This window comes from Falco rusticolus, chromosome Z (assembly GCF_015220075.1).
Source record: "Falco rusticolus isolate bFalRus1 chromosome Z, bFalRus1.pri, whole genome shotgun sequence".
In the NCBI taxonomy this organism is placed as follows: Eukaryota; Metazoa; Chordata; class Aves; order Falconiformes; family Falconidae; genus Falco; species Falco rusticolus.
In genome coordinates, this window is record NC_051210.1 from 10,355,676 (window position 1) to 10,382,518 (window position 26,843).

Below are 26,843 nucleotides of genomic sequence, written 5' to 3' on the forward strand. Positions count from 1 at the left end.
CTTTCAGCACCGGTACCGAAACTCCGTCGAACCGTGGCTCGCAGGTTCAGCCCTCTCTAGGGTCCCTGTTCGGGCGCCATTTGTCGCGACGGAGGGAAGACACAGTCGCTCAATATGAGTGATCAGCAGACTTCGTTTATTGTCCCTTACAGTCACCTTTTATGCCTTGCTATAATTAGCTCATACATATTACAAAAGTTAAGCTCATTATTGGTTAGTTGCCTAAATACCAAGCCTGCCCCTAGTTTCTCTTCTGTAGTTATCTGTTCCCACCTGCAACATTCTTTTCCCACCGAAATCTTCCTGTTATTGTGTAACAAGGACAGCCAAAGACAGTGTGTTTTGCTTTACTTCAGATAAGCTGAGAGCCATGTGCATTTTTGTCCAGCCAGCTGGACTATGTCTATGTGACCCTTTTCAGCTAGTCAGTTATCCACACTTTGGTACGTTGCTGTGTACCTGTCAGACATGTAAGCTTTGTTAGCTAAAGCACAATTAACAAGTTATGAAAAAAAGGCAGAAATAGCAGAAACACCAGACCTAAGGTTATACAAAAGTACTTGCATGGCAACACGTTACAGTAATCAACTAGTGACACCTTGGAGCAGCCCACCAACCAGCAAACACAAAGGAACCCAGAAGATAACCTCCTGTCCCTCTTCAGGGCCACCCTGTGCTGCAGGCTTCTCTTCCCAGCCACAGGCATCCCCCATTCCTGCCAGCAAAAAGGGAAACAGGCAAAATCACTGCCCTGTAAGCACCTCATGTTCTTTGTGTTAGCGACCACTCTTTCACAGCAGCAATAAATACCCAAACTCCACACAGATCCAACAACTGCATAATTAATGCATGTATATAGTCCGTCCTGACCATGAATGAAAAGCTACTTGCCAGAAAACACTACAGAGGGCTATAGCGGTGTTAGAAACAACATCCATTTTCTGGTTCAGTCATGGTCCTGTAAATCTCCATGAACCTGAGTTCAAGTAAACCTCTGTTCCTGATGAGAAGCATCATACTGATCTGATCTATGTGAACCGCTTCTCTTAAAACTGGGAGTGGAAAAAATGATCCCCCAAACCAGCAAACGAAACCGCTCTCCCACTTTATGAAACTAAAGCTGTGGCTTTGCTAAATAATTCCTGCTCCTTTGCTGGACATCTGCCACAGACGCTGTGCCTGGTGTAGCTGGCGGCTGTGCTCTGGCTCCTGGTATTTCTCTTTGCAGAGGTGTTTGCGACCGGAGCAAGCGGAAGTCTGCTGAGTGCATTGCCATGAATCAAAACCAGGCTGTGTACAGATGAAGCGTTATTTCTTGCCTTTAAAAATGAACATCCTTCCAAAAAACAGGAAAGGCGATATCCCCACGTAATTGCGTGCCCGGGGCAGAAGTGCGGCCTACAGAACAAACTGCGGGAGCACGGCTGGCTGACCGCACCGCCAGCCGCCACACCCTGAACGCAGGATCAATCCCTCCAGGGGCAGCTGCCAACACTCTCCCGACTGGCAGAACCACGCAGCGATCGCTGCAATCGCGGCGGGCGACAACGTGCGTCCCCGCCCCCCCTGCGCCGGCCCCACACGCTGTTACACACGCCCCTTCCCGCCCCCACGCGCCCGCGCGGCGCCTCCCTCCGCGGTCGGCCCTGGACTGCCGCCGCCGCCTCGGAGCGGGAGCGGGGGCGGGGGAGGGGCCGGCGCCTCTCCGCCGCGGGGCGGGGCCTCAGCTCCCGTGAGGCAGCGCGGGCCGGGCCGAAGCCCCGCCCTCTCCGCCGGCTGCCGGGACGAGGCTGCGCGTGCCCTCGCCATGGCGGGCGTAGCCGTGCTGCGGGTGGCGGGCCGGCGGCTGGGCCTCGGCGCCCCGGCGCGCAGGGCGTTTTGGGGCGGCGTGAGGTAACGGCGTGGGAAGCGGGGGGCACGGCCCGGCTGCCGCCTTGTGTTCTGGGGGGTGTGGGTTCCGGAGGCGGGCAGGCACTGGCGGCATTCGGCCCTCCTGCCCGCTGCCTGCCCGTACCGGGCCTGCGACCCGCCGCGGGGTGGGCGGGTGGCCCCCGCAGGGGCCGGTGCATTCAGGAGGGTGGTTGAGCCTTCAGCCCTGCTGTTCTCGCGGCTCGGTTTTCGTGCAGCTGAGCGCGTTAGGTCGGAGGCCTCGGGGCGTCGGCGGGGGCCTCATCGCGTCCCCGCCGAGGGCGCTGCGGGCGGCCCGCCGTGGGGTGCGGTGTTAGGGTTTCTAGTACCCATACATGCTTTGGTAAGGGAACTTGCTAGGTGTGGAAAAAGGTTTCAGGGCAGGACTACGATGTGAATGAAGAGAAGTAGTTTCTGTGTAGCATTTTAGGTGAAACCATGCACGTGGTGTTGTGTAGATTATGGCATGGGACCAAGGCAGATAATTGGAGTAGACTTAATTTCTGCTTAAAACTAACGATCGTAATTTTTTTGTGTTTGTGGGCACTAATTTTCTCTGTAGTAGTGGTTAATTTTTGTTACCCTTTTTATCTCAACCGATTAGAAAATGGAGCAGTAACTGGGAAAACGATTAAAATTTTGTTTACACTTAGATGAGTAACATAAGCAGGGCAGGTGATTGCTGTGTAGAGACAGCAGCATTTAGGGGAAAACCCAAATGTCTAGCCTGTGCGCTTTTTTTCTTGCATGCATAACAAACCTGCTGTGCCCACAGGATGTGTAAACTGTCTGTAAGCTAGGCTGAATCCAGTATTAAAAAACTATGAATAGAAATGTGCTTTGGTTTAGTGTTAAGTAGCCCAGAGACTGAAAATACTTCTGTCTGATGTCAATAGGAAGCAGGAACAAGAAGTGGAAGCAGACAAAATAATTCATCAAGAGAAAAGTGAACCCAGCCTGATCTGTCCCCCACCACGCAGCAGAAATTATATTCCTCCAGGGGATGTAGAGAGTTGCCTGGAGTCTTATGTCAAGGAGATTTTTGGACCCTCACTTCCTGATAATTGGCAGCAGACACCTCTCAAAGAAAACAGGTTAAAGTATCACCTTCTGGCTCAGCTGGCAGCAGAACTCGGTCATGCTGTCCCCAATTCACAGCTCCACCTCATGCGCAGTGCTGAAGATGTCTTGAATTTTTATAGCACTCCTGTGAAGGATGTGTCCAAGTTTGATGAACTGTGCGCTGCAGAGCTGCCCCCAAACCTGAAGATTATCTGGCAGCAGTGAGTTGCACCATGCAGCATCAGTTTGCGTTGTTTCTATTCCCAACGCAAGACTGCAGAGCAGAAGCAGAGCCCTTTCGTTGTAGTAGCAGCTGAATATATGAATATCCCTAATAAAAATGCGTGTATTTGTCCTCGAGTTTCATTGTTTCTGTTCTATATGGAAAAAAGAGCAGGTTATCCTTGTGAAACAGTGATGCAGTGTAGTGCATGCTTTCTGGCCTTTGCTTTGCTTCCCAACAGTGAGTCCAGTGGGGACAACTGGGGGGACCAGCTCCACATTTTCTTACCTGCACCTCATAAAACCTCAGCTTTGATTTTGAACTGTGTAATGGGCTTTTGCATGTGCAGTTTGGCTGTGTCAGGAGCCCTGTTCAACTCAGCCACCAAGACTAGCAGGGACAGCAGACTCTTGGGGAAGGAGAGGCGAAGTAAGCCGTAATTTCTGAATTTTTTTTTCTTTTTTCCTTGAGATTAAAAAGAAGATCCTGTCAGCAATAAGGTTTTTAAAAGCCATCAGAGGTGCAATCATAAAGTAACCACTTATTCTACTCAAAAGTGTTACATAAAGATAACGCCAAGGGGTATTCTGAAATCTCTTAACTCGCTAATGGTGACCTCTCCAACAGCCCTATAAAACCAGCTGCTATTGAGGCAGATTGTAGAATTCTTCCATATCTGTCAAAGGACGCCATTTTAATAAGTTCTGTTGCTACTTCTAAAAGCTTTTACTTCATTTCTCTTATACATCAGCTGTATGTTAGTTTTTCTGTACCTGTGGAAGAACCTGTAATAGCTGTAAGTTTTTCTTCCCCTGGTAAGTGACAATGTGGTTTGCTTTTAATTTGAAGAGGCAAGCAGTGAGGTCAGAAGGGCCAGAAAAATGCAACAGTCTGAGAAATGGGTGGCACTCTGTGAATGTTTTCTACAAAACAGGTTGTTTACTGTGAGGTTAGATTCTGTATGTATTGTATTTCTGGGAATGACCCAAAAATATCCAGGTTATACCACTTGCTCTCCTACCTATTGCTCCCCTGTTTTTTTAGCATACAAATACTTGAAGCATACATAAGAATGGCTGCTTTTGTGTGTTACAGTGCTCAGTTCCTTTATTCAACAAACTTTTCAAGTGCTTTCTTACAGCTCTGAAGAAATTTAGGAAACCTGTTCTTTTATCCTTTTGATTCCTGGGGAATTGCAGGATGTGTGTAAATGTGCTACTACATGTTCCATTGCAGAGTGAATCTGAGGGAACGGGATGTTTTACTGGTCACTGCAAAGCTGGCGGTTCACAAATCCCTTCTACTAGTCACTGTGCAAGGCTGGCTGTTCACAAGTCCCTTCCCTGTAGCTTATGGAAAAGCACTGTGATAAAACAGCTAAATATGTCTAGTCTGCTTCAGAGGCTGTTTGGGAGCAATGAACTGGAAATATTTTTTTCATGAAATTACATCTTTCCATGAAAGGAAAGATACTTATGCCTTCTTGTTTCCTCTTAATCAATACTCACTATATAGAAAACCACTTTCAGTGGTAGCTGCATTTTCTGCTTATCCCCCCTCTTCTGTGTCTCTCCCAATATGTAACATCAGTAGCTCATGTGAAGACTGAAAAATAGGAAATAGGCAAGAAAAGAACATGACAACAGCCTCCTCTTGTGTTTTGTTGTGTCAGAGTCAAATGGCCACTTCCCTAATCTCAGATACATTACTCCCCCTGAGGTGCAAACCTCATGCTTCCAGCGGCACACCTGTGCAAGAAGCTGAAGTAAAGGGAAGTAGATCAGACATGGGCACTTGAGATGCAAAACTTTTGTTTGTAACAAGCTGAAAAAGCAGAAGTCTGAAATGAGAACAAAACCTTGTATAGAACACCTGGGCCATGGAAGGGCTAAGATTTCTAGGTGCTCCTTTTTATCCTTGGGCTTTCAAAAGTACCTAAGTTCTATTGAATTAGAGTATAAATAAATAAATGCCCCACCCATGCTTTTGCAGGAGGGCTATCTTCATTTGTTTTTGACAGAACCAGTAGAGAAGATCAAAAGAAAGTGCAAAGAAACCAGGTTAGGAGGGTATTTCTTAACAGAGAGACTGGATACCAGGCTGGGTGGATGGCTGTCTCCATGAATAAGAGAAAGCTGCAGCTGAGGGAGGCTGTCCTATGCCACCAGGTCCCCCAGCCTGTGGGGGTGTCGGCAAAGTCTGCCCATTCAGGTCTGAGGGAGGATGAATGTTTTATTTATAGTGCTGACCTCTGGCTTCAATGAGATGTGCCAGCTTTCCCTCCACATGGTTAGTTGATTAAGATGGGGCAGGTGGTTTTCCAGATCCCAAGAGTCATGTTCCAGAGCCTTCACACAGCCAAGGGGCACAATTTATACACCTGGAGGGACCAGAACAACAGCTCTGAGGGGGTACCCACTTCCTTGTCAGATGGGAGATAGCAGAGGGGTGGAACCAGGCCACAGCCATCCACCTGGGTGACCCCCTCAAGCAGGGGCGTCAGACACTGCTGCCAGTCAAATTATGTACAACAGGTTCATACCTGAAGTGTGTGAAACTGTGCACAGCCCAAGGGCCATACATCCATCTTAAGGCAGGATCCAATTGCAGCATGTTTATTTTACGCAGTTCATCACAGTGCTAGACTACAGAAGCCACGCTTAGCTGCCTAAGCTCACCATACACAGCATATAGAAAACGATGTGGCTCAGAACAGAAACGAAAAAAAAATAAAAATAAAAATATCCAAAGGCTACCTAAAGACTGATTTTTCACAGGGTCACAGATTCTAGGAGGTGGACACACATTGATCCAGAAGGGAAAGATACCTGGGAAAAGTAAATATGCTGTTAGGTTTAGACTTCATGTGCAGTGGATTATCTGTCACCTGGACAAGGCTGAGGGTACTATAAATCTAAAAGGGTAGCAAACATACAGAGCTAGCCAAGAGGAAATGCAGTGAATGTTGTATAATAGGGCTAGCTTCATTATCTAGTCGTCATCCAGAACTTGGGTAATTGCAAACAAGCATGCACACCCCTGTGGATCTGCATCTACCTGCAGACCTCTCCTGGGTGTAGGCACAGCCTACCATATCAGCCTATCATATCATATCATATGGTACATACCATATCAGAGAAGAGAGCAGGGCTCACTTGCTTATTTGAAAGTGGAGAGAGGTGCCTCGCACCATTTTGCACTATAACTAGAAGGACAAAGCAGTCTTTCAGCAAGTGGAAAATCAAGATTCAAATCCCTCTTCAACCTGGAGGATGGGGAAGAAATTCAAAACCACATCTTCCACCTTCAGAAAGACTGCTCCCATGCCATCATGCTAGAGGATAAGCAGAGGGGGACAGCATCACTACCAATTCTGTGGAAGCTACTGATCAAGAATGCAAGATTCATGCTGTGGTAAGAGCACACCTGGGAAGAACACAACCCCAGGGACGACAGCGGCAAAAACCAGGCTACAGAATATAAAGTTTTTATCTTGGAATTCAACCCTCTGCTAACCCTTTGCAGTATGAGTGGACTTAAGTGCTGCTGACTGGGTGTATTGACTGGAGTATTCATTGCTGAAAAGCTTTCCTAAAATGTCATTATTCTCCTAACACAACAGAACAGGGACCAGTTCCACAGCCAAATTTATTCAGCAGAAATTTTCCCAGTGGAATTTGCATCAAAGTTGTAGTGAGGGACTCAGAACACTACTGATGGTTCCTCATGGTCACAGAAAGCCTGCATGACCCATGTCTGGTCCTTGTATTCCTAAGGCTGAAGCAGACATCAGTAGAGACAAAAGAAAATACCAACCTACAAGAAACACTGCAAGACCAAACACAGACACCCCGAATTTTCTTTGGGTCACAGGCAAATGACAGACACCAGGCTACACATTTTGGGTTTTTGATTATTTTTTTTGCATCTGTTTTGGAAAAAATATACAAAAAAAGCCAAGAAGAACCAACATGGAAATGTGAGGTAAACATTCCAGTAAAAGTACAGACAGAGGCTCCATTCTTTAAAGGAGACACACAGCAGTTATCACCATGCTAGAAGAATGAGATGCAGGAAAATCCTAGAAACAGTGAAAAATCATGTAATGAAGCCTTTGCCCTAGTTCTAGCCATTGTAAATGGGTTCTTTTTCGTTTTTCCCTCCCATCCCCACCCCCGCTTAATTGTCTTTTTATTCCTTAAACAAAGTTGTTAAATTGTAAAATAGCAGTTTTGATACAAATTCTGTACGGCAGAATTTAAAAAAAATGCAGACTGCTACTACAGACTGTGTCAGGTTTTTTGTTTGGTTTTTTTTGTTGTTGTTGTTGTTGTTTTTTCTTTTTTGACTTGCCAAAACCCCTTAGTGACAACTACACTGTCAGGGCAGAACTGGCTTCTTGGTTATGCCAATCTGAATGCCAAGTAATGCCACTCCACTCAAGAAGTGGTGTCACTTTTCCTTTGCACTAGTGTTACTAGTTACCCCACAAATCTATGATGAAGTCATGAAACACTTAGAGCGCAGCCTCAGCTCCACAGTGGTGGCTATATATCCCCATAGTCAATTCCTGAAGCCAGGTTTCACTGGGAGCTTTAGCTGGGCCTTGGGGAGGAATGGAGATCTAGGGAGATGATATAGTCAGCTCACATGCTATCAGCTACTACTATAAATTTTCATGTCCAGTCTGTCTATGTTGCAGACTGAGCATGTTGTTTTAGTTATTCTTCAATAACTGGCACAACCACCCACACCAGAACAATCGGCTTTGATTCAATAAGATGCTTAAGGACATCCTTCATGTCTGCCAAGTAGTCTGGAAACTGGATGGCTAACTGAAGTCTATAATGCTAAGGAATGCTTAAGTAGCTTACTGAATCAAGGACAGATGTTTATTACTTGTTGATAGTATCATTCAGGTTAGATCCTGATCACCATTATTTTCATCTGAATTAAATATATGCAATTACTTCGTATCTGTGCTGAGCTTACTCAGATCAGAATCGGACCCAGTGGTAGAAGCACTTCTTATGGTAAGAAAAGGTAAAAGTGAATTTTTTTCAAGATATATAAAATCAAAAATGAAAAAAAAATGTGTACAAATATCACATAACAACATCAACAATTCCATAGATGTAATTCCTCAGTGCACACTTTAAACAAGAAAAGGTTTTTTTGTTCTTTTTCCATTTTGCTTTTAAATTCTGGCATAATAATATTAAAGCTGACAAAAAATCAGGGCAAGCTACATCACTTTCTCATACAAAAAAAGTACAAAACATTAGCCTCTAACTAGACATAACATAATACTGGTCATCACAGTTAGACATTTAGTAACTGTGTGTCTTGGAGTATTGTACTGGAAGGTAATAAAAAATAGCTTCAGTTGGCATCTTCCATCTCAGGTTACTTCAGTCATAGAGGCAGAGTGATTCTGCAAAGAGGAGAAGGCAAACACATGAACATTTGTATACATTTTGGCATTTTTACATACCCTAGTCTGTAAAATGAAAAAAACCCACCCACCCTTCACTAATAAAATCTGTTGCCCAACTAATGTAGGGCTTTAAAACTAAGAGATCACAGTAAATGTGACTGCCATCTGTTCTGAGCTCGTGGTGGGAAGCACTGAACTCAAGCCCTGCTTCTGGGCTGTGAACACTCACTAAACAGGCTTGAAAAACCAGGTGTGACTTTTTCAATGGAGACTTTCAAACTGGACTAGATCCTGCCTGGAGGGACATGTCAGTACAGGCTCAAGCACTTCATACAGTCAGTCACATAAGTAATACAGTGGGTCTGTCCTCAGTCATGGAGAGCTAAAAGACCATGGTTTGGCTTCATGTGATGTGAGCATGTGGATCCTACACAGTTTGATACTAGGTAACATACAAGGCTTAAAACCATACACAGTGGGGTCATTATGCCAAAACACATGCAGCCACATGTGTATAAAGCCACAATGTTTGGGACTTCAGTGGCAGTACAGAGTAGTCCTTGGATCATGCTTCATCTGTAGCGTTTGTGTGGATGCAAGGCAAAACAAGAGTGGGGAGAGATGCAGAAATCTGCACAGAGAAGGATTATGTACCTCCTACATCCAAAGAAACAGTAATGAGCAGCCACTCCCAAGGACTTGTTTGTAATGGAGTAGGATCACTTTTTTCCCAATCTGCTCCTGCATACTAGATGTATGGTCATTTAGAGACTGACACCCTTAATCAGAGAAAATGATCTTGTTGATTATAGTGGACATCAACAGTTAAGGCTTAGTCCCTACCTGCACTTTGCAGTCCAGAAACTGCAAAGATCTGACTAGACAATTTTTTTTCTCACAGCTTATGAACATTTTCACCTGTTCAGCCCTTTTGTCATACACAATACAATCTGGGTATGTAAGCAGCACTTAGTTTCTGGACTGCAAGTCCACCAAGAGACCAGTTAATGCACACAGTTCTGCAGATTTAGTTGAAAGTCTCCCAGAAAATCTTTGCCTCATCAAAATTGCCTTTTCAATTAAGGAAAGTATTTCCAAGTGTTAGAAACAGTGTGTTTTCCATTTTTAATTCCTATTTTCAGTTTAGTTGTCAAAGTGTTTAACAAAAGTCAGTATTGATCTTGCCACACACCGTGTAGACAGGAACGACAGGCTATTTAATAAAAGAAGTACAATTTCAGGAACAAATAAATTACACAAAGGTATTTCAGATAATTGATAAACTACAGTTCCTCTTTGTTCCCAGAAATTCTTGGCAGGTGGCATTTGCTTGCCTGTTTTGAAAGGACTGGGTATGATTCAGTTAGGCCAACACAAGCCATTTGAACTTAGTAGTTTAACAGAAACACCATCAATAATGATGCTCCTGTTAGCCTATCCTCTTGTAAATTTGAAAGAACGCTATTAACTTCCCTTCTGATGACTGAGAGGTAGAAAACAGTATGTGATTTCTTCTTATAGAAGCTACGGAACAGCAATAAGGATAAAAAGCTAATCTCTGTAATATTCTTCTGGACAGCATAGTTTATCCTCAGGATTATGAATGTTAGAGTAAATCCTTAAGATATCCCAAAAGCATTCCAAAGTGTAAATAGAATTATCTTTTCTCTCAGTTTTCTAGTCTTCTAAGCGGAAATTTGTTATCACATACAATATGCAGCAGCATGTGAAATCCTACTGCTTTAGCTGTAGATGTGCACAGGGGCAGAATATCTACAGTATTTTGTAGTTTAAGGGATAAATGCCTTAAAACAAACTCTCCTCTGATGTAAACTCACTCTGTTCAATTGGCTTAATGTTAGGAATAAACCCAGCTCCCTGTGTAGTTATGTATACAGCTAGTTTTTACTCTGCCATAACAGAAAATGTGGTTGGTGATAGTCTGGGTGAGAGGATTTACAGTACCTGCGCACTCAGTGTCTCCAGAGGACTTTCCACTCTTGGAAAAGCCATTAATGGCATTCCTCGTGGGTCTTCAGGCTTCGGTTTAGAAGGAGCTCCATGAGTTCCTTTAAAGTTATGGACAACACATATCCCCTGTGTAATGCAGGGAAAAAGAAAGAAAGAAAAAAAAATATAGGTGAGGTCAGCATGTTATGTCTCCAGGAGAAACTCGGGAATTACTATCAGGGGTCTCACAACCGCCAGTTTAACCTGGGTTTTGATTCAAGGCACCACCTATCTCAGCCTCAGGTTACAGTGTGTTTACTGACATAGTTGGGCATGGTGGACTACTTTGCTAAATGGGTTCTTCTGGCCTGTAAGCTGAGGTGATGAATCATTCTCGGCCTTTTCACATTGTATACAAGGAGAGACTCCAATGCCTGCTTTATGATCACAGAACCATGGACTACCTTGATGACGCATTTTATTGGCCAAATACTCCCTTCAGACGATGTCTTTTCCAAAAGTGAAAACAGCTAGCTCACTGGATGGCTGAATCTGCCTCATATTTGGATGACATCGAGCTCATTTAGCACCATTCCTGCACACCTCCAGCAAAACTTCAGTGGTGTTTATCCCACAAGCCCTTCCCTTGCGCATGACCAGGCTTACTGCACTCACATGGTGATGCTAGTATGAGCAAACACACATGGCACTTTTGGGCTTGGGAACACAGTGGAAAAAACATGCAGGAACTGACATCTGCTGTCAGAGCGATTCCTGCAGCCAGCTCCTTGCTGGCTCTTCCTCTCTGCTGCTCTTTACACCTGATCAAGGAGCAGACTGCAGCCTGGGTGAGTCTTGTGCTGGCAGCAGAAATCTCACAGCACCCCTCCCCTCCAAGCTCTGGGGAGACCCCTTCCACCTGCAGGGCCAAAATGTTGCTGGGAGCTGGCTGTCACTGCTAGAAACAGGTACTGGGAGCACACAGATTATCCAGATATACATGGTGATTGTGTCTTATATTGCATGGGCTAGATTTAAACTGCCTTTCCCAGTGAGAATCAGACAAATTTCTTACATTAAAGCAGAGGAGGTTCAGGTTAGAGGTTGCAGACATCTTTTTATTTAAAGGGAACACAGGAATAAATGATATGTGAAGGTCTATTGTTTCTTTTTTTTAATAACAGAATAGAAATAAAATCAGTGACATGACAATCTAGATTTAAGGCATCTTTGAAACCTAATCCCTCCTGATTACTGAGCTAAAGTGGCTGGTGCTATGCAGTGGACAGTTTTGAAGCACATTTTAATTAAATGGAAGCAGGTGCATTTCTTGGTAATAGCAAGAATCACCTTGACTGCTTGCTGTGTGGGTAAAGCCTCAACAAGAGATCTCTCACTGAACAGAACACTTAAACCACTCAGCCAACAAGGGAGCAAGTAACATCCAAAGTCCAGAGAGTTCCTATTCCTAGATTCGGTGGGAATACCTCTGATACATTTTAATACATTTGGTCTTCCTGTGAGATGGTGAACAACTTCAGCTCAACTCCAAATGCTGCAAAGGGAGGCAGTTTTGTCTCCCAATGAGTTTGTCCTGGCTTTGCTTGCACTGTTTTTATGGTCTGAAACAAAATGGGGAACCATGACCACTGCTCAGAGCCCCAGACAACACCTTATGTCCTACATTTTTGCCAGATACCAGGCAGTCATGTCAAACATGCGCCTTTTGACATTAGTTGACATCTTAAAGCATTTTCCAGGACAGGTCAAGTAAGAACACGTACAATAACTAAAATAATCTTGAAATATAAACAATGCACAAATGTCATCATATTAGGCTTATTAGTTAGTATCAACCTGATTTCGTATCAGAATTTTCTCTGATGACACTGTTAATTAGATGGGGCTAGAATTACTTCTTAGCAACTGGATCAACCCAGCTGCAATAGGCCACAAGAGAACAGTAATTTTTATATTCATTTTTTTTTTCAGCTGAGGTATTTTCAAAAGGAATTAAAAAGGACTGATGGACTTACCAGAAACAAAGCTACAGCACTGCCCAAGATAAAGCCTGCAATCACGTCTGAACAGTGGTTTCGATACTCAGAAACTCGATTTAGCCCAGTGAGGAATGCAGCACATAGGGTACCCAGACACAGCACAGGTTTGGCTAGCCTGCTACTCTTTGTTTTAATTGTGCTTGTGATGTACATCTGAAAAAAAAGAGCAAGCCAAAAATGAAAAGGGGCTCTGCCAGTAATCTTTTTCCACCCAGCCAAATCCTAAATCAGCAAGGATGTGACAAAACCCATGACTCATTAAAAAACACATTAGGAAAGGGAGGAAGAAGTTTAAGGTAATTCAGAGAACACTTTTAAAAGAACAAAACAGATGCTGTTAAATGATGTTTCAGGATGTCAAATATCCCATCAACAGCATTTACATACTGGACTTTTTCTGAGCTTATTTGTATGTATAGGCTCAGTTTTACTGACTTCTTAACTTGTGCAAATACTCGCTCATATGCTAGCGAACAGGCAGTCTGAATGTACATGACTAAACGTTTGCAAAAGGAGTCAAGAATTTACATTTATACTCCTGCAGAAACTGTAATGTGCACATGATGGAGTACCTAGCATCCATACAAACTACTAGCTGCTCCAGCTTCCTAAGTGGTGGTAAGTTTAAGAAAGAGAGACTATTAAAGGAAACCATTCCAAATATTTTCTCTGCAAGATTAAATGAGACACAGAATATGAGAGAGATTTCTTTCAAAACAAAGTTGATTCTGAAAATGTAATTCCAGAGCATGAAGTTTCACTGTGCTTTTAATATTTTTTAATGAACCCCACATGTTTTTGGCAGTTTGTATTTTATTTTTAATGCATTTTGACAGAGAGAGTAAAACCATGTGGGTCACAATTAGCAGTCAGTCATTAATTCCAGAGCCACAAAATGACAAAGATCAAGCAAACCAAGCCTGATGGAAAAACAATTCAATAAAATTCTTTCCAGCAAGGAAGTACGGATATCTACATGATTTCCAAAGCTTTGGTAAGCACAGCAGGTAAGTCAAACACATTTGCCAGAAATCTCCAGATGACACACTGCCTCCCATACATCAGAGTCAGGAAGATACATTTGAAAAATTCACTTGATTCTGATTACCAATCAGCTAGTAAATTAACTTGATTCACACACCATAGATCTGATCCAGTGAAAGTATAAACACCTGTTCTGCTGGGAAATAGAAAGATTACAAACCATGGAAGCATCTCTTCCAGTGTTTATTATCAACAGATGCCATTTTATTTGTAAAGAAAAAAAGTATGTTCTCGTGTTGTAAAAACAGTCAAATCGCCAAAGCTGAAAACATTTTCATTCTTGGCCCTTTTTCAGTTGTCAGAAATGGAAATATGGTTGTTAAGACTTCTGGGCAAAAGACGCTGTAGAAGATCCTTATTGTTTGAATCACATCTGCAATACACACCACAACTGGGATCTCTGATTGTGCTGTCTGAAGGTCACAAACCTCATCTTGCCCTAGGATGACATCATTTCTGGGGAAGGGCACTGCTGAGCACTTTGCCATGGGCAGTACTGAAATCAGAGTGGGACTCTGCAGGACTGTGGAGAACCAAGAGTTGTTCTCCTTCGTTGCTGCTGTAGCAGCTCAGGACACCGTGCTGGCTCACACTGCCAGTCTCTGGCCAAAACTGCAATGGCTTGGCTGAAGCTGCCTCATGATTTTACTGTGCCTGCGCTAAAGGAAGTCTGCGGAGGCTTGGCTTCATGCTTCCAATTGCAACTATCAGCACAGCTTGCTTCGCGCTCCCTGATCTATTTGGCAACCATAGGCAATTATTTTACTGTATTTTAATGCCTGTCCCTTTCTTCATGAGCAAGGTATATAGAGGTCACTATGGTCTGGCACATAATTTTGGGATCAAGAAACATAAAATGCATCCATTCTCCAGGTCACCCTGTTCACTGCTTTTCATATATTCCTTTATTCTGCTGTATTGTGTGTAGTTTTTACTGTTTTTTTTTTTAAACACTTTTTACTTTCCCCCTGTCCATATTTCTTTTCCCTTCCCCCTGACTGAGCCATCAAATGTCCCCACAGCTGGCTGGTGTTAAGAGTGTTAGCTCTAAACCCGTTACAATACACAACTCTAGAAGGCATGCAGCAACTGCCTCTTGGAAGGGCAAGGGACAGGCCAGAGAAACTGACCAGGGGAAGGGAAATTTGACTGCATCCAGACCTGTACCTAGGCAAAATTACGCTTTTACCTGCCAAGGAACTGCAGTACTAGATTTCTAACAGCCGAATTTGCCAGATCTCTGCCTGGTGAAATTAACTCTTCTGCCCTTAGATGTGCTGCTGACCACATCATTTAAAGGTGAATTCAATTTATGAACTGGAACATCATGGCGTGTGATAGCACTGTGGATGGGATTAAGTTACTCAAGAGGTTCCTGCTTGCTTTGTTTTTCAAACCAAATAACCTAGCTGCTGCACATGCCTTGAAATGACAGCTAGCAACTGAGCACTAGATGGCATTCCTGCCCCAGTCTTTGTGACTGACTCCACCTGACTATCACCAACACTCAACCTTAAGGAAAAAATACCATTGCCACTGTATGAATAATTACGCTCCATCTTTTCACCCTATGCATTTCGTTTAGCAGAAGACAATTCAAAAAACAGTAGGGAGCTGGATCGCTCTCCTGTTCCCTGCCAAAGTGCTACTGCTGTTTACAGCATCCAAAGGAAAAGCATCACCTCTTAAAAGAAAGAATGCAGTCCTGCTACGACAGCTGCAAACCCTAGCTATAGAGAAGAACTCACACATACTTGTTTTCTTACAGGTAAAACTTTTGTGGTGTCTTTCAGATGCCTACCAGAGCAATGTAAAAACTTCAAAGAGAACTCCTTTCTGGCACCTTCCCCGGTGGAGCTGTGCATGGGCTGTGTTTGGAACATTTTGAGAGGAAGCTGGATCTTTGGCCACCCACATGGGAGAGTCCTCCTTATTACAGATGGGAAGTACCTAATGTATTTGAAGTTTCATGTGCCTTGACAGGAAAACATAAACTTGTAGCAAAGAGAACATTTTTAGCAATGAGGGTAATTACCCATGCAAACAGATTGCTAAGGGAAAACTGTTAAACTCTCATGAGGAGGGTTTAAAACAAGACAAACTGTTTGCCCAGAAGGTATGCTCCAGTTCATCCATAAATCACATGCTCAGCTCAGAAATAACTGGGAGAGCTTCTCCATTCTGGTCAGACTTCCCCATCACTGCAGTTTGATCTTTACTGTCCTGATCCCTAAAGCCAAGATATTGTTTAAGATTCTCGCAGTGTGTTTACCCTTTCACTTATAGCATGTTTTCAAAGCTTTATGTAAAACACAGGAAATTTTAAAATTTTCCACAATGCTATTTATAGAGCAAATTTAATTACAAAACTCTAAATGTCAAAACCAGTTATTTGATGGGTAGGAGAGGAAGGAAGGAATGAACATAAAAAGATGTGAAGAAACCAGAGTAAGTCATATTAAAAAATAAACTACATATGATTTAACTACATAAATTATCTATTCCGCTCCTTTGCAGCCCTCTTATCAGTACGTTCAAGCAGTGTATTTAGCAATGTGCAATGTGTGATAGTAGCTCTCATCCTGAGCGTAATTTCTCTTATATCTTTTTCAGACAGACAAAAGCATAGACAGTCAAGGAGGCTTTTTTGTTTGCACATTTAAAATATACATACATACACACATTTATATATATCTCTATATATGCAAATATATGCATATAGTTAGAATGTATATTACATCTGTGATGAGAAAGGCAGAGTGAAAGAAGTCTGCCTTGTCCTTTTAGCAGAAAGTGGGGAGATTTGTGACAGTTTATTTTCCTTGGAAAGTTCACAATTTCATAGCAATACTGGAAAATTCTGTGTCCTGCAAGCTTTACAGACAAACTTTCCTTCGCCATAGAGGTTTCTACAGCAGAGCCTTTGATAACAAAGTGTATTGTAGAACGTGATACAGTCTGCTAGATGCTCAGTGCAGCTGCTCAAATTGCCAGGGCCTTAAATTTCACTGATTAGTCTGGTGTGTGTTAATGCAGAAATGGAAGAAATTGTTGGTGGGGTTACAATTAACTGGGTTGCAGAAGGGATTTGCTGTAGTGTTCTCTGCTATTCAGAACTTCCTAAATGCTCTAAGTTTCATGTTCAGGTACCTTGTATCACTCTAATCTAGTCAAGAAGCAACTCACCCAGGCATAAACCACACACCCAGTGTGGCGGGGTAGAGGGTCCTAGCCAGATGGAAGTGACAGAAAGCATTACTTGTGGATGCTGCTAGGCAACAGCTTAGCTCAAGAATCTTAAAACCCCTACTAAATAGACAATGTAAGTGACTAGCTGCATCTTTCAACCATAGACACCCTGTTGTGACTGTAAACTAGTTCTCCTTGCTTTCACTTCAGAGGCAAACAGAAGAGGTCCTCCAGTTGTGCTGGTGAAACACTTCTAATTTTCCATGTTCTAGTTGAGCACTACCATCTGTTAGATACCTTTGTCATTGACTCTGACCCTTCTCAGAAGAGCATGAAGTAAGTGTTGTTTAAAGATGATGTAACTGGGATATCCATATGCAACATATGATTTTATCATCTGTTTTTTGGGTTTTGCCAGATATGTCAATGAATTAAGGGGCATTTCTAGCCTACCATTTTCCCTTGGGAAAGCTACATAGAAACATGTGTTTCTAACTATACAGCCGTGTGTACTATGTACAGTGACTACCATGGCATCCTGTGATACTTCTGAGAGACTACCAAAACTTCATTAGATGCCATTCTAATTTTTGTGTAAGTATGGAAGCCAGGGCTGTCAGCTGTTTTCTCTTTCCCCTACTTTAGGCGTACAAGATTCACCATTGCCTGCAGAGATCACAAAAGCAACGCTTTGGGTTCTCCTCAGCTGCTTTGGTAGGTGAAAAGAAAAAGCCTAGCTGACTATATATAAACCCTGGATTATAGAAAAAACCCAACCAAAGCACAAAGCCAAGCCAATCACACACTGCGGGCATACTATCAATAGCAGACTAATGAACAAACCACCACAGAGACATCTGCAGGGGATATTTGAGGTTCGGTGATCAGAGGAACTTGCCAGATCTCAGCAGACATTTATACAATGACAGACAGTGTCAGTGCTGATTCTATTCTCCTGCCTCCTCACATTCAACCTGTACTATTGTTCTTGTTCCATGGCTCAAATCTTCAGCTTTATGCAAAATACAGCTATTACTAACCAAATACCCTGTTTTATGTTCAGAAGCCCACGTTATCATGCATTTTAGAATCAGCAAGACACTTCTCAAAAAATTGTGCACAGCACAGTTACTAAGCAAAGCTAGACCTGAACACTGCATTTGCTGTGTAATGCTCAAGTTATTCCCAACTGACACGCAGGGAAAAGCTAAGTGACACCACCTTGAGTGCTAGAGGGTGCCTTCAGGCAGAGAACTGGTCTAAAATGGGACTGTAGGCTGAAATGCCTTAAGGGCAGACTTTTATGGCCTTGCAGCTCAGAAATTACTCCATGTCCTGGCTCTACCTGGTATCTTCCTATGTGGAGAGGAGTGCAGGCTTATTGCAGGTACTCTTGAAAGACTAGGGCTCAGTAACACCTAGCTACTGGGGATTTAAGCTCAGGAAAGAAAAGCATTATTCCTCTTCAGCTGTAGAAATCAGCCTGTTTGTAGAAGACTTGCCTTCCCAGGAAACAAAGGAGGTTGAGCAGGGAAAATCCATGAAAGGATGTAAACTAGCTTAGGGCAGAACCAGGACCAAGCCTAACCCTGGAGCTTCCACCTAAGAGTTTATCATGATGAAAACAGCTGCTACAACAATGTTGAGTTTATTGGGATCTGTATTTCACACATGGTTGCTTACTGTTCAGAAGTAATGCACCCAAAATGTTATGGGCCTTCCAAACACTTCCCAACAAATCCTGATCAAAGCAGTCAGCAATTTAGTATCTCTGTCATTATTCACGCAACATTCACTGCAAACAGATGGATATTTAAACAACACTGGGTGGCCTCTTCATTTTACAGTAAAAATCTGGTGGTTTATTCATCTGCTACCAAGATCAGGGTAAAATATTCAGTAAATACCCTGTAATTAATAAATTTAAGGCTCTTCTCAATTCCTGATGACCTACAGACAGACTCTGCCACTCATTTGAGTCAAAATACTGTGGGAGAAAAGACCTAGTCAAGCTGTTTTAAGATCAACCATGTTAAGTCCACCACAGTTAAACTACAGGTTAAACCACCACAGTTTTCTACTATTTCTTGGATCAGTTTTCAAACATTAAGGAAACTTTAGCCAGAGAACACAAATGAGCAGCTGATCCGTTTCACTAGACTTTTTAAGACAGACAGTTTCTTTTCTGACGCTATAGCAGTGTCACCTTGTCAAAAGGTCAATTGGGGACCATTTCTCTGTGATAACAGCAAATTCTGGCACTTTTATTACAATCTTCTTTGCATAAGGAATTCCGGTCCTAAACAAGGGGAGCAAAATCCAGCCCAGTTCAGCCTCCCATTGAAATGGCACCATTTACATTTTAAACATTCAACAACCCATGGCATGTGAACAAAAGAAATGCTAGTGATACAGGAGCCATTTAAGCATCAACTTCACTTTAATGTTCATGATACAGGGGCAGGGAGAAGAGGTTGAATGCACACTCCAAGGCCTCTGAGAAAATCAGCAGCAAAGACAGGAGTAGGACCTCATGCCTTCATGTCATACACTGCCTCAAAAGCAATGAACATTTGATTTAGTTACACTAGGACTGGTAAAACAGAGAGAAGGGGATTTTCCCCTACAGGAAAAGAAGAAATCCCTCCACAGAACAACCCTCTTTTTCTTCAAAAAACCACTGTAAGAAAAATGGCCCCATCTAGATGCGCAATCAGAAACCTCTCATACAAGTTAGCTTTCATCACTGGCACTCACCGTGGCATATAAAGCTGAGTAGATGCTCAAAGCAGCATGTTTGGATGGAAAGGATCTCCTCGCCTTTTCAATCACCTCCACATCTCCAGTGCAAATGTTGCCATTGTTTATGAACTGGTGGTGGGCCCGACAGTCATTTCCAGTGTAGTTGGGTTTACATACGGTCAGAAAGTAGGGAGCCAAGTTCCCAGTCACAACCTGGCCAGCATTTACAAATATGTCAGTGGCAAAAAGTCCGAACGCAAACACTCCTGTGAGGAAAGGTTAGAAATAATGATTATTCAAACAGGTTTACAAAAAAAATCTTGGTACCTGAAAGGAAGAGACATAATGAGAGGTAAGAGACCAGACCCTGCAGTCATTACCCAGAAAAAGCCCCTGCTGACTCCAGCAGAGTCCTGCATCAAAGGCATGACACATGCTTAACTCTGACAGGTGCTTAACTCTATGACTCCAGAAGGAATCACAAGCAGGCTGAATATGATCATCTAGCGCCTAAGTACTTTTGTGATTCAAGCTCTGAACAGAACTATAGGTATCACTGAAAATGATGCACTTAATTTGTGCCTGTAAAGTTTCCACTGTGACAAAGCCTCACAGCCTGCAGTCAAATGTCATGCATGAGCTGTTAAAAACATGTATTTTTACCACATCTGGGCCCAAAACCGGTAATACAACACCTCTGAACCTGAAAAAGCAGTGTAGGGCTGAGACACAATACTGTACTTACCTAATATAACTATCTAGTGTCAAGTATCTTTTGCATTGACTATTAACCATCCTGATGTTGAAACATTAAGATCCTCATCTAGCAATATCTGGTAGGTCCTTTTGGAAACATTCTCATGCTTTATTTTGGAGGACACTTCCACACAGTTGCAGTCAGCTCTTGTCACTGGGAGCACATACCCACAAATGCTACGGCAGGAAGCATTCATTTCAACGCAGGAACATTTCCAGGATTGTGGACCATCAATACTGGAGTAGTCACATCCTCCACTGACTCCCTATGAGCGTTACCAATACCTGCTACAGCTGCTATCAACATATATAAGGATTTTTTACTTGCATGTACTGCCTACATACCAAAGGAACAGAACAGCAGGTTTGCAGACAAGACAAACCCAAGCATTCCAAAAGACAAAATCAGCTCCCCTTTTCCCGTTCCTATCACCAAGCTGGATTAAAGTGTCACAAAAATTTAGAATAAATGAATGTTTACTTTTGGTCGGGGAACGTTGAGGGTCATATTTTTGCTTTCTCCCTCCTGTAGCTCTGTAAGCAAAACTCATTTAAATTATAAATTAGCTGAGTTGACTGTGTGTTTAAATATGACTAAGAGCTGGAGCTCCAGGGAAAACACCTCAGTAGAGTGTGATAAAATCTTAAGAGCTGGCACCACCATGGTTATAATAACTTCACTGCTTATCTTGTACTGAGTTCAAAAAAAGAAGACTGCTGTAGTCTGAGAAACAAAAAATATCAGGGAGTCAGTAACATAATGCAGCAGAAAATGCTTTACATCAAACTAATGAGAATCAAGGATTGTTCTGCAGATATTGTTACCCACCTTGCAGCTAATAGAAAGCAGAAGGGCTAGAGTTGACAGTTAGGTCCTTCTAAACATTCAGGTCCTCTCTACACACAGGACAATTGTACAGACAGTAACATTAAAAAAACCCTGTAACTAAAAATGGATTCATTGTATGAGTGTGAAGTGGGGCTTGCCAGTGCTGCTTGCTCACAAAGATGGTGTGCTGTGACTGATACAGCTGTGCTGTAGCACAAGTTCCTCACTGGGGTACAGATGGGAAGAGCCATCTCCTTGGGTAGCAGCCCAGAGCAGCTGCAGGAGTGCTGAGCAGTTTGTCCTCACCACAGCTCCCCACGGTTAGGAAGGAGTGTTAACACAGTGAAGATGATTTTGGGGACTGAGTTTATTACTATTCTTTATATGAGTTTATTATCATTCATGATTAATGAAGTGATGTGTGATCATGGATTTAAAAAGCCAGTGGCGGTCAAAGAAGAAGGTAGCATCCCTCTGGTTCTAGACAGCAGGACTGGCCCCTGTCTTTTTACTGGCATGACAGTCTTCCTCCCATTTATCCTGCTAAGTGTCTGTGCTTGAAAGGGAAATGGAGAGTGCACTGACACTGGTCTTTTATTTCCTTTATCCCTCTGCTAATATTTTAAATCCATGGTTTTCCACAGCCAGCAGGAGCTCCTCACCTACATTAGCCAATGCACAAGCAAGTTCAAATGAAAAAGCCAGCAGGTATCTATTCAGCCTGGTGAAACAGCAAGTTATGCCAGAGATAAATCTTGTTTTATATATGGCTCTTTGGCCAAATTCTTAAGATTTTTTTTTGGCACAGCTTGCTTTAAATGTCATCTTTTTGATGTGCTGTGCAAATCACAGGGAATACAGTAAGGATTATTATCCAGTCCTTTACAATACTTAGAGGAAATCTAAGAGGCAGGCAGTCTGGCCCATGGTCTTTATCCTAACAGGTAAATACAAGCCAAAACCTGAGGTGTTTCAGAAAAAGCTCATGGGCTTCACAAAGTTATTTCACTCTCTAGGCAGTGCACAGGTACAAAGGTGGTCCAGTGTTTTTCTCCAAAGGAAGGAAGTTTCAACACCCGCATTTTCTCAATAATTGGTAGCACTAAAAGTGCTGGGCCAGAAGCCAGAATCAACTGCTGAGGGCTGTAGCACTCTGCAGAACAGCAGAGCAAGCCAGGACTGAAACATTTATTATACTCTGACTGTGATGCATATTGATCAGTGTAATTCCCTTCTTGCAGTTCTGCCAAACTGTGCCTTATGAAAATCATAGCTATGTGCAGCATTGAATTTGGCTAGCAGGAATTTAACACTTGCAGAATGATCACACATCATGTAGTTTCTGGAGACTTTGATACAGGATTGGCTGTAATTGGTGTAAAGGTTGTAACACCAGTGAGCCTCGGTAGTGGCAAAGAGTCCCCTGATTGTTTTTGTACCTCAGGAATCCATCTGTTCAACGGATGTCATACAGCTGAAGCCCATGATACAATGCCACAGAGGGAGAATTGGAGAACATATGCCTTTTCCAGACTTTGATGCTCAGGTGTAATGGGAGATGATGCTGTCCTGCTAAGGAGCAAGTGCTTTATCTCACTGTGCTTGCTTTGGCCTAGAAAACCTGGGAGTGAACTTTAGTCCGAAACTTGGCATATGCCAAGAAAAGTTGTAAACGGTGCAAGCCATATGGGAAGAAGACCTATAGCCTCTACAGTTGGCTACTAGCAGAAAGGATGGACAAACATTAATCTCATTTACATAAAGCCACTCTTTCCCTCATCCACACATGTCACATAGTTTTGCTGCACACAGAGGCCTTAAAGAAGGAGGGAAAGCTATTTCTGGAAAGGCTTCCTGACTTTTTGTCACAGTCCTGGCTCACAGCTGTGTTTGTGTGTGTCAGGAGCAGACAGAAAGTAGGGGCTAGAAGGCAAACCAGTAAGCAGAATGTTACTGGGAGAGAGATTAATTTAGTCTAGAGATAGAGGGTAGGCTATACTTCCTGCTACTCTTTTTAGCTGCCCCAGAGTCCACGAAGCAGCACCTGAGGATCAGATTTGGACATATATTTATGTCTAGTAAGAAAGACCTTAGACAAACTAAATGTGCAAACCAAAAAAAAAGAACAAACAAGGTAAGTCCTGTTCAAAAATACTGAGGACAGACAACACAAACCTTGAATCTTTCCAGCTCCATCTTACCTGAACTAACACTTGTCTTGCAGAAGAACCTAAATCTTCAACAGCTTCAATTTTGAATGCTTCAGTTTTCATTTCCCCACTTACATCTCCATCTGACTTACTGCCAAAAAGTCCTGCAAGCATGAATCCATAATTTCTGGGCTCTCACTCACATGCTACTCTAATGGCCTTTCTCCTACCAAGCTCCATGTGTGGCTGTTCACCAGTGTTGCCACCTCCAGCTCTGCCTGTTGCTTTTGCTAACAGAGACATGTGCTTTGAAGAAGAATCCAGCTCTCCTCATCACTGCAACCTCATTACAACCCTGTCTTCTCCCTGTAACTTGTGCTCAACCTCTCTCTCCTTCCACCATGAACCTAACATCAGTGACTGCAGCTGCTTGTTGACTCCATAGAAACTATCACTATTACAGACATTTTAAATGCCACTGATTTGAAACAAAACAATGACAACAACAACAAGAAAAAAAATCAACAAAACTCCCTGGGAGTTATAGAAGAACAGCTGAACAGACATCAGGAAGACACAAGTGAGGTGCCAGTGGGTGGAAATCAGAATGAGGATGTAGGCGGCTTTATTAAAGAAAAAACATTAAACACTTAAGTGACAAAGGAAACAATGCATTGAAGGGCTCATGAGACATCAGAAGCTATGCCCTTTGGTAACATATCATCATGTCTTCTACCAAGTACATTTATGTAGGCACTCCTCTCCTGGTACAAGAATTATTTACTTTAAAAAAAGAAATATCTAAATATCTATAACAAAAACTACGAAGGAATTTGAATAACAGGATGCTAATCAACCCTTACAAACAGTTAACAAGACAAGGCCTTGGGAGAAGGAATAGACACCATAAATATATCAGGCTGGGACATAAGATAAGTTCAAGGAGAACCAAAGGGTTAATGAGATCAAATGGAACATTAATTGAACTATGTGTGAACTATCCTAATTCCCATACTAACCCCCCTACCCTCGAGCTAAGAAAGACCTCTACTAACAAAGGCCCCTCTTCACAGAACATGAAGAAAGAATGCTGTACCTTTAAATGGAGCTGAGTCTCATAAAAGCCAATGAGAATTAAGTGTGACTAAATGTAATGGTAAACTACTGTTCAAAGTGTGCAAAATGTTCTACCATGTATTAAGAGGTGTGCTAGCTTTGTGGATTTAACCACTGAGCACCCAGCTCTGCACAGACGTGCAATAAACAAGCATCTCAGCTCTGTGTGGATCACCTTTTGCACAGCCTGTAAAGAACCCAGGTCTGGGATAGCACTCTCTCCCAGTGCCCAGCCAACTACCTAAATTTGTCACACTCAACCTAATTTACTTGGAAAACATTTATACTACACATGCTAACTCTCGTTCCCCTAACCCCTTCCCCCCCCTAAGTTTTTTGAAGAAGATTAGACTTTCAATGGAGGGAGTCCCTGTAAGGACCCATGGCTCTATCGAAATGCTGATCCTCAGCCCATCTCTGAAGGTTTCACTCTAATGGGCCTGTGCATCCAGCTAGTTAATAATAGAACACGCATTGTTTCACAGTGAACTTCTCATCCAAGGCGAACAGAAGGATAAGGTCAGGCAAACTATGTCCTGCAGCTGCCTAGGGAATTGACATCAGAGCTCTGGGGTATATCTATCCTATTACCATAAACTCCACGTGTGTATAAATCTTGTAAACCTTTATTTGCTGAACTAAAGCCTTAATTTGCTGAAATAAAGCCCTAATTTCATTATTTAGCTGCCCACTGTGAGGTGTCACCATGCTTTAAATTAAGCTGTCAGCAGAAGCTGATCTGTGCCATTTGTTAACTGCAAATTATGCAGGTCCAAAGTAAAAGCCACTGGTAACAAATTCATGAAGCACGTTGCATTTCTAAATATCTAACTGGAGAGAGGCTACTTGTATGTTATCAGGGCTTTGCAGGTATACAAGTTAATCACATGGATATAAACCTAATATAATGAAACGCAACACAATACACACTCTAGTCACCCTACCAAACTGAGCCAGGGAGGTCTGAGCCGGTATCATACCATGATCCCGGTGGTATGACAGCAGCTGTATATAAACAGACTAAATCCTTGACTGAAACTATTCACTAAATAATGCTAAAATAATGTATAACCTCTATTTGCAATACAAATGATGAAGTAGAACGTGGAAGCAAATGCAAGATGACAAGACGTTAACAAAGTACTGAACAGGCAGATTACCACAAGACATGGTGACTAACAATATGAAAGGCTGTGTGTACTCAAGTTGGGAGAAAGGGAGAAGAGGCAGAGGCCAAAGAAACAAACACTCCTACCCTCTGGTTTCTCAAAGCTCCAGCACATGAATGGTGAATTTTGGCAGCAGAAACCCGTAATACAACTGCTGGGGCGAGTGGGGAGAGGAGGGAGGAGGGATGATGTGACTGAAGACTAGCAGTGCAGCACCAATATTTTAGACAGAAAAAACTGCTCCAAAGCAATTGCACACCACTCACTTGACCTGGAAATCTTAAAAATAAATGTCTGTGGAAGCAGCTATAAAAGATAAAGAGGAAGATGGAACAAATTGCAATATATATCAAAGTCTGATGTTTCCAAGGTAAGCCAGCTTTTTCACTGATAAAATTGATTTTCTAAATACAGGGAACATAGCAGATTTCACCAATCTAGGCTGAGTGAAGGACTTGATGTACACTAAAGCAAGCTGAGAGGCAGCCCTTCACCACAAAAGCGGATGTCTACCAACAGGCAGAATTGATGCCTGGGCCAGGAAGCCAGAAGAAATTTTGGTTCTGCTACCTGTGGACAAAGAACCAGCGAGGTACTTAAGACAAAGCTCAATATTCAAGGTCCTCACTAAACTCAGGAAGGGAGAATATTAAAAACAAGACAGCTGCTGAGGACTTGAAGAAGACAAGGAGAGAGTAAGTAGAAGGAGCACAGTAGGCAAGATAAGAAAAATCAAAGAAAAGAAACATGGACCTTTGCCAGTATGGCAGAAGAGTTGCAGGTGTTTGGTTTTGCTTAATTCTTTGTTCCACTATCAAAGTGCAAAAAAGTTCTTCATTCTGTATACATGAAGAAAAAGCAAGACGGGAAAAGGCTCAGTTCTATCAACCAAATCCAAAAGATCTCATGAAGATAGTATGACAAGGGTGCTTATCTCACACATCACCAGAAGAGAGTCTGGAGTTTCCTTTTCTGCTTCTCCTTCCTTACAAAAATTTAAGTGACTGTTCAGGGAAATATCTATAACTTTCTGCTTGTTTTGTGGAAAGCACATTTAGGCTGCTATTCTTAAAACCCCATCTCTTCCCAGCAACTCTACTTACAGACTCAGAGAGGGAGAAAAAGCCTCTTTGCCTTGCTAAAATTTGGGAATAGCAACTCTCAAAAGCTCTCCATGATGTGCCTTGCAGGGCAGGAAGTAGCGCTCA

At 42.6% G+C, this 26,843-nt stretch overlaps 2 protein-coding genes across 4 annotated transcripts in view; one reads left to right on the forward strand and one right to left on the reverse strand.

Annotated features, from left to right (window-relative positions):
* The first annotated feature begins 1,752 nt into the window (after positions 1 to 1,752).
* On the forward strand, positions 1,753 to 3,330 carry MRPL50 (mitochondrial ribosomal protein L50). The gene is made up of 2 exons (XM_037372827.1): positions 1,753 to 1,893; positions 2,805 to 3,330. The coding sequence occupies exons 1-2, from the start codon at positions 1,808 to 1,810 to the stop codon at positions 3,193 to 3,195; spliced, it is 477 nt and encodes a 158-aa protein (XP_037228724.1). The 5' UTR covers positions 1,753 to 1,807; the 3' UTR covers positions 3,196 to 3,330.
* A 3,762-nt stretch (positions 3,331 to 7,092) lies between these two features.
* Positions 7,093 to 26,843, reverse strand: part of PLPPR1 (phospholipid phosphatase related 1) — a 104,854-nt gene continuing 85,103 nt past the window's right edge. For all 3 annotated transcript variants that reach the window (XM_037374200.1, XM_037374201.1, XM_037374202.1), the window contains 4 exons: positions 19,631 to 19,881; positions 12,617 to 12,793; positions 10,596 to 10,727; positions 7,093 to 8,627 (listed from right to left, as the gene is read on the reverse strand). In XM_037374200.1, the coding sequence (XP_037230097.1) occupies positions 8,595 to 8,627; positions 10,596 to 10,727; positions 12,617 to 12,793; positions 19,631 to 19,881 (593 nt within the window). In that variant the 3' untranslated portion in view covers positions 7,093 to 8,594. The remainder of the gene's footprint in view (positions 8,628 to 10,595; positions 10,728 to 12,616; positions 12,794 to 19,630; positions 19,882 to 26,843) is intronic.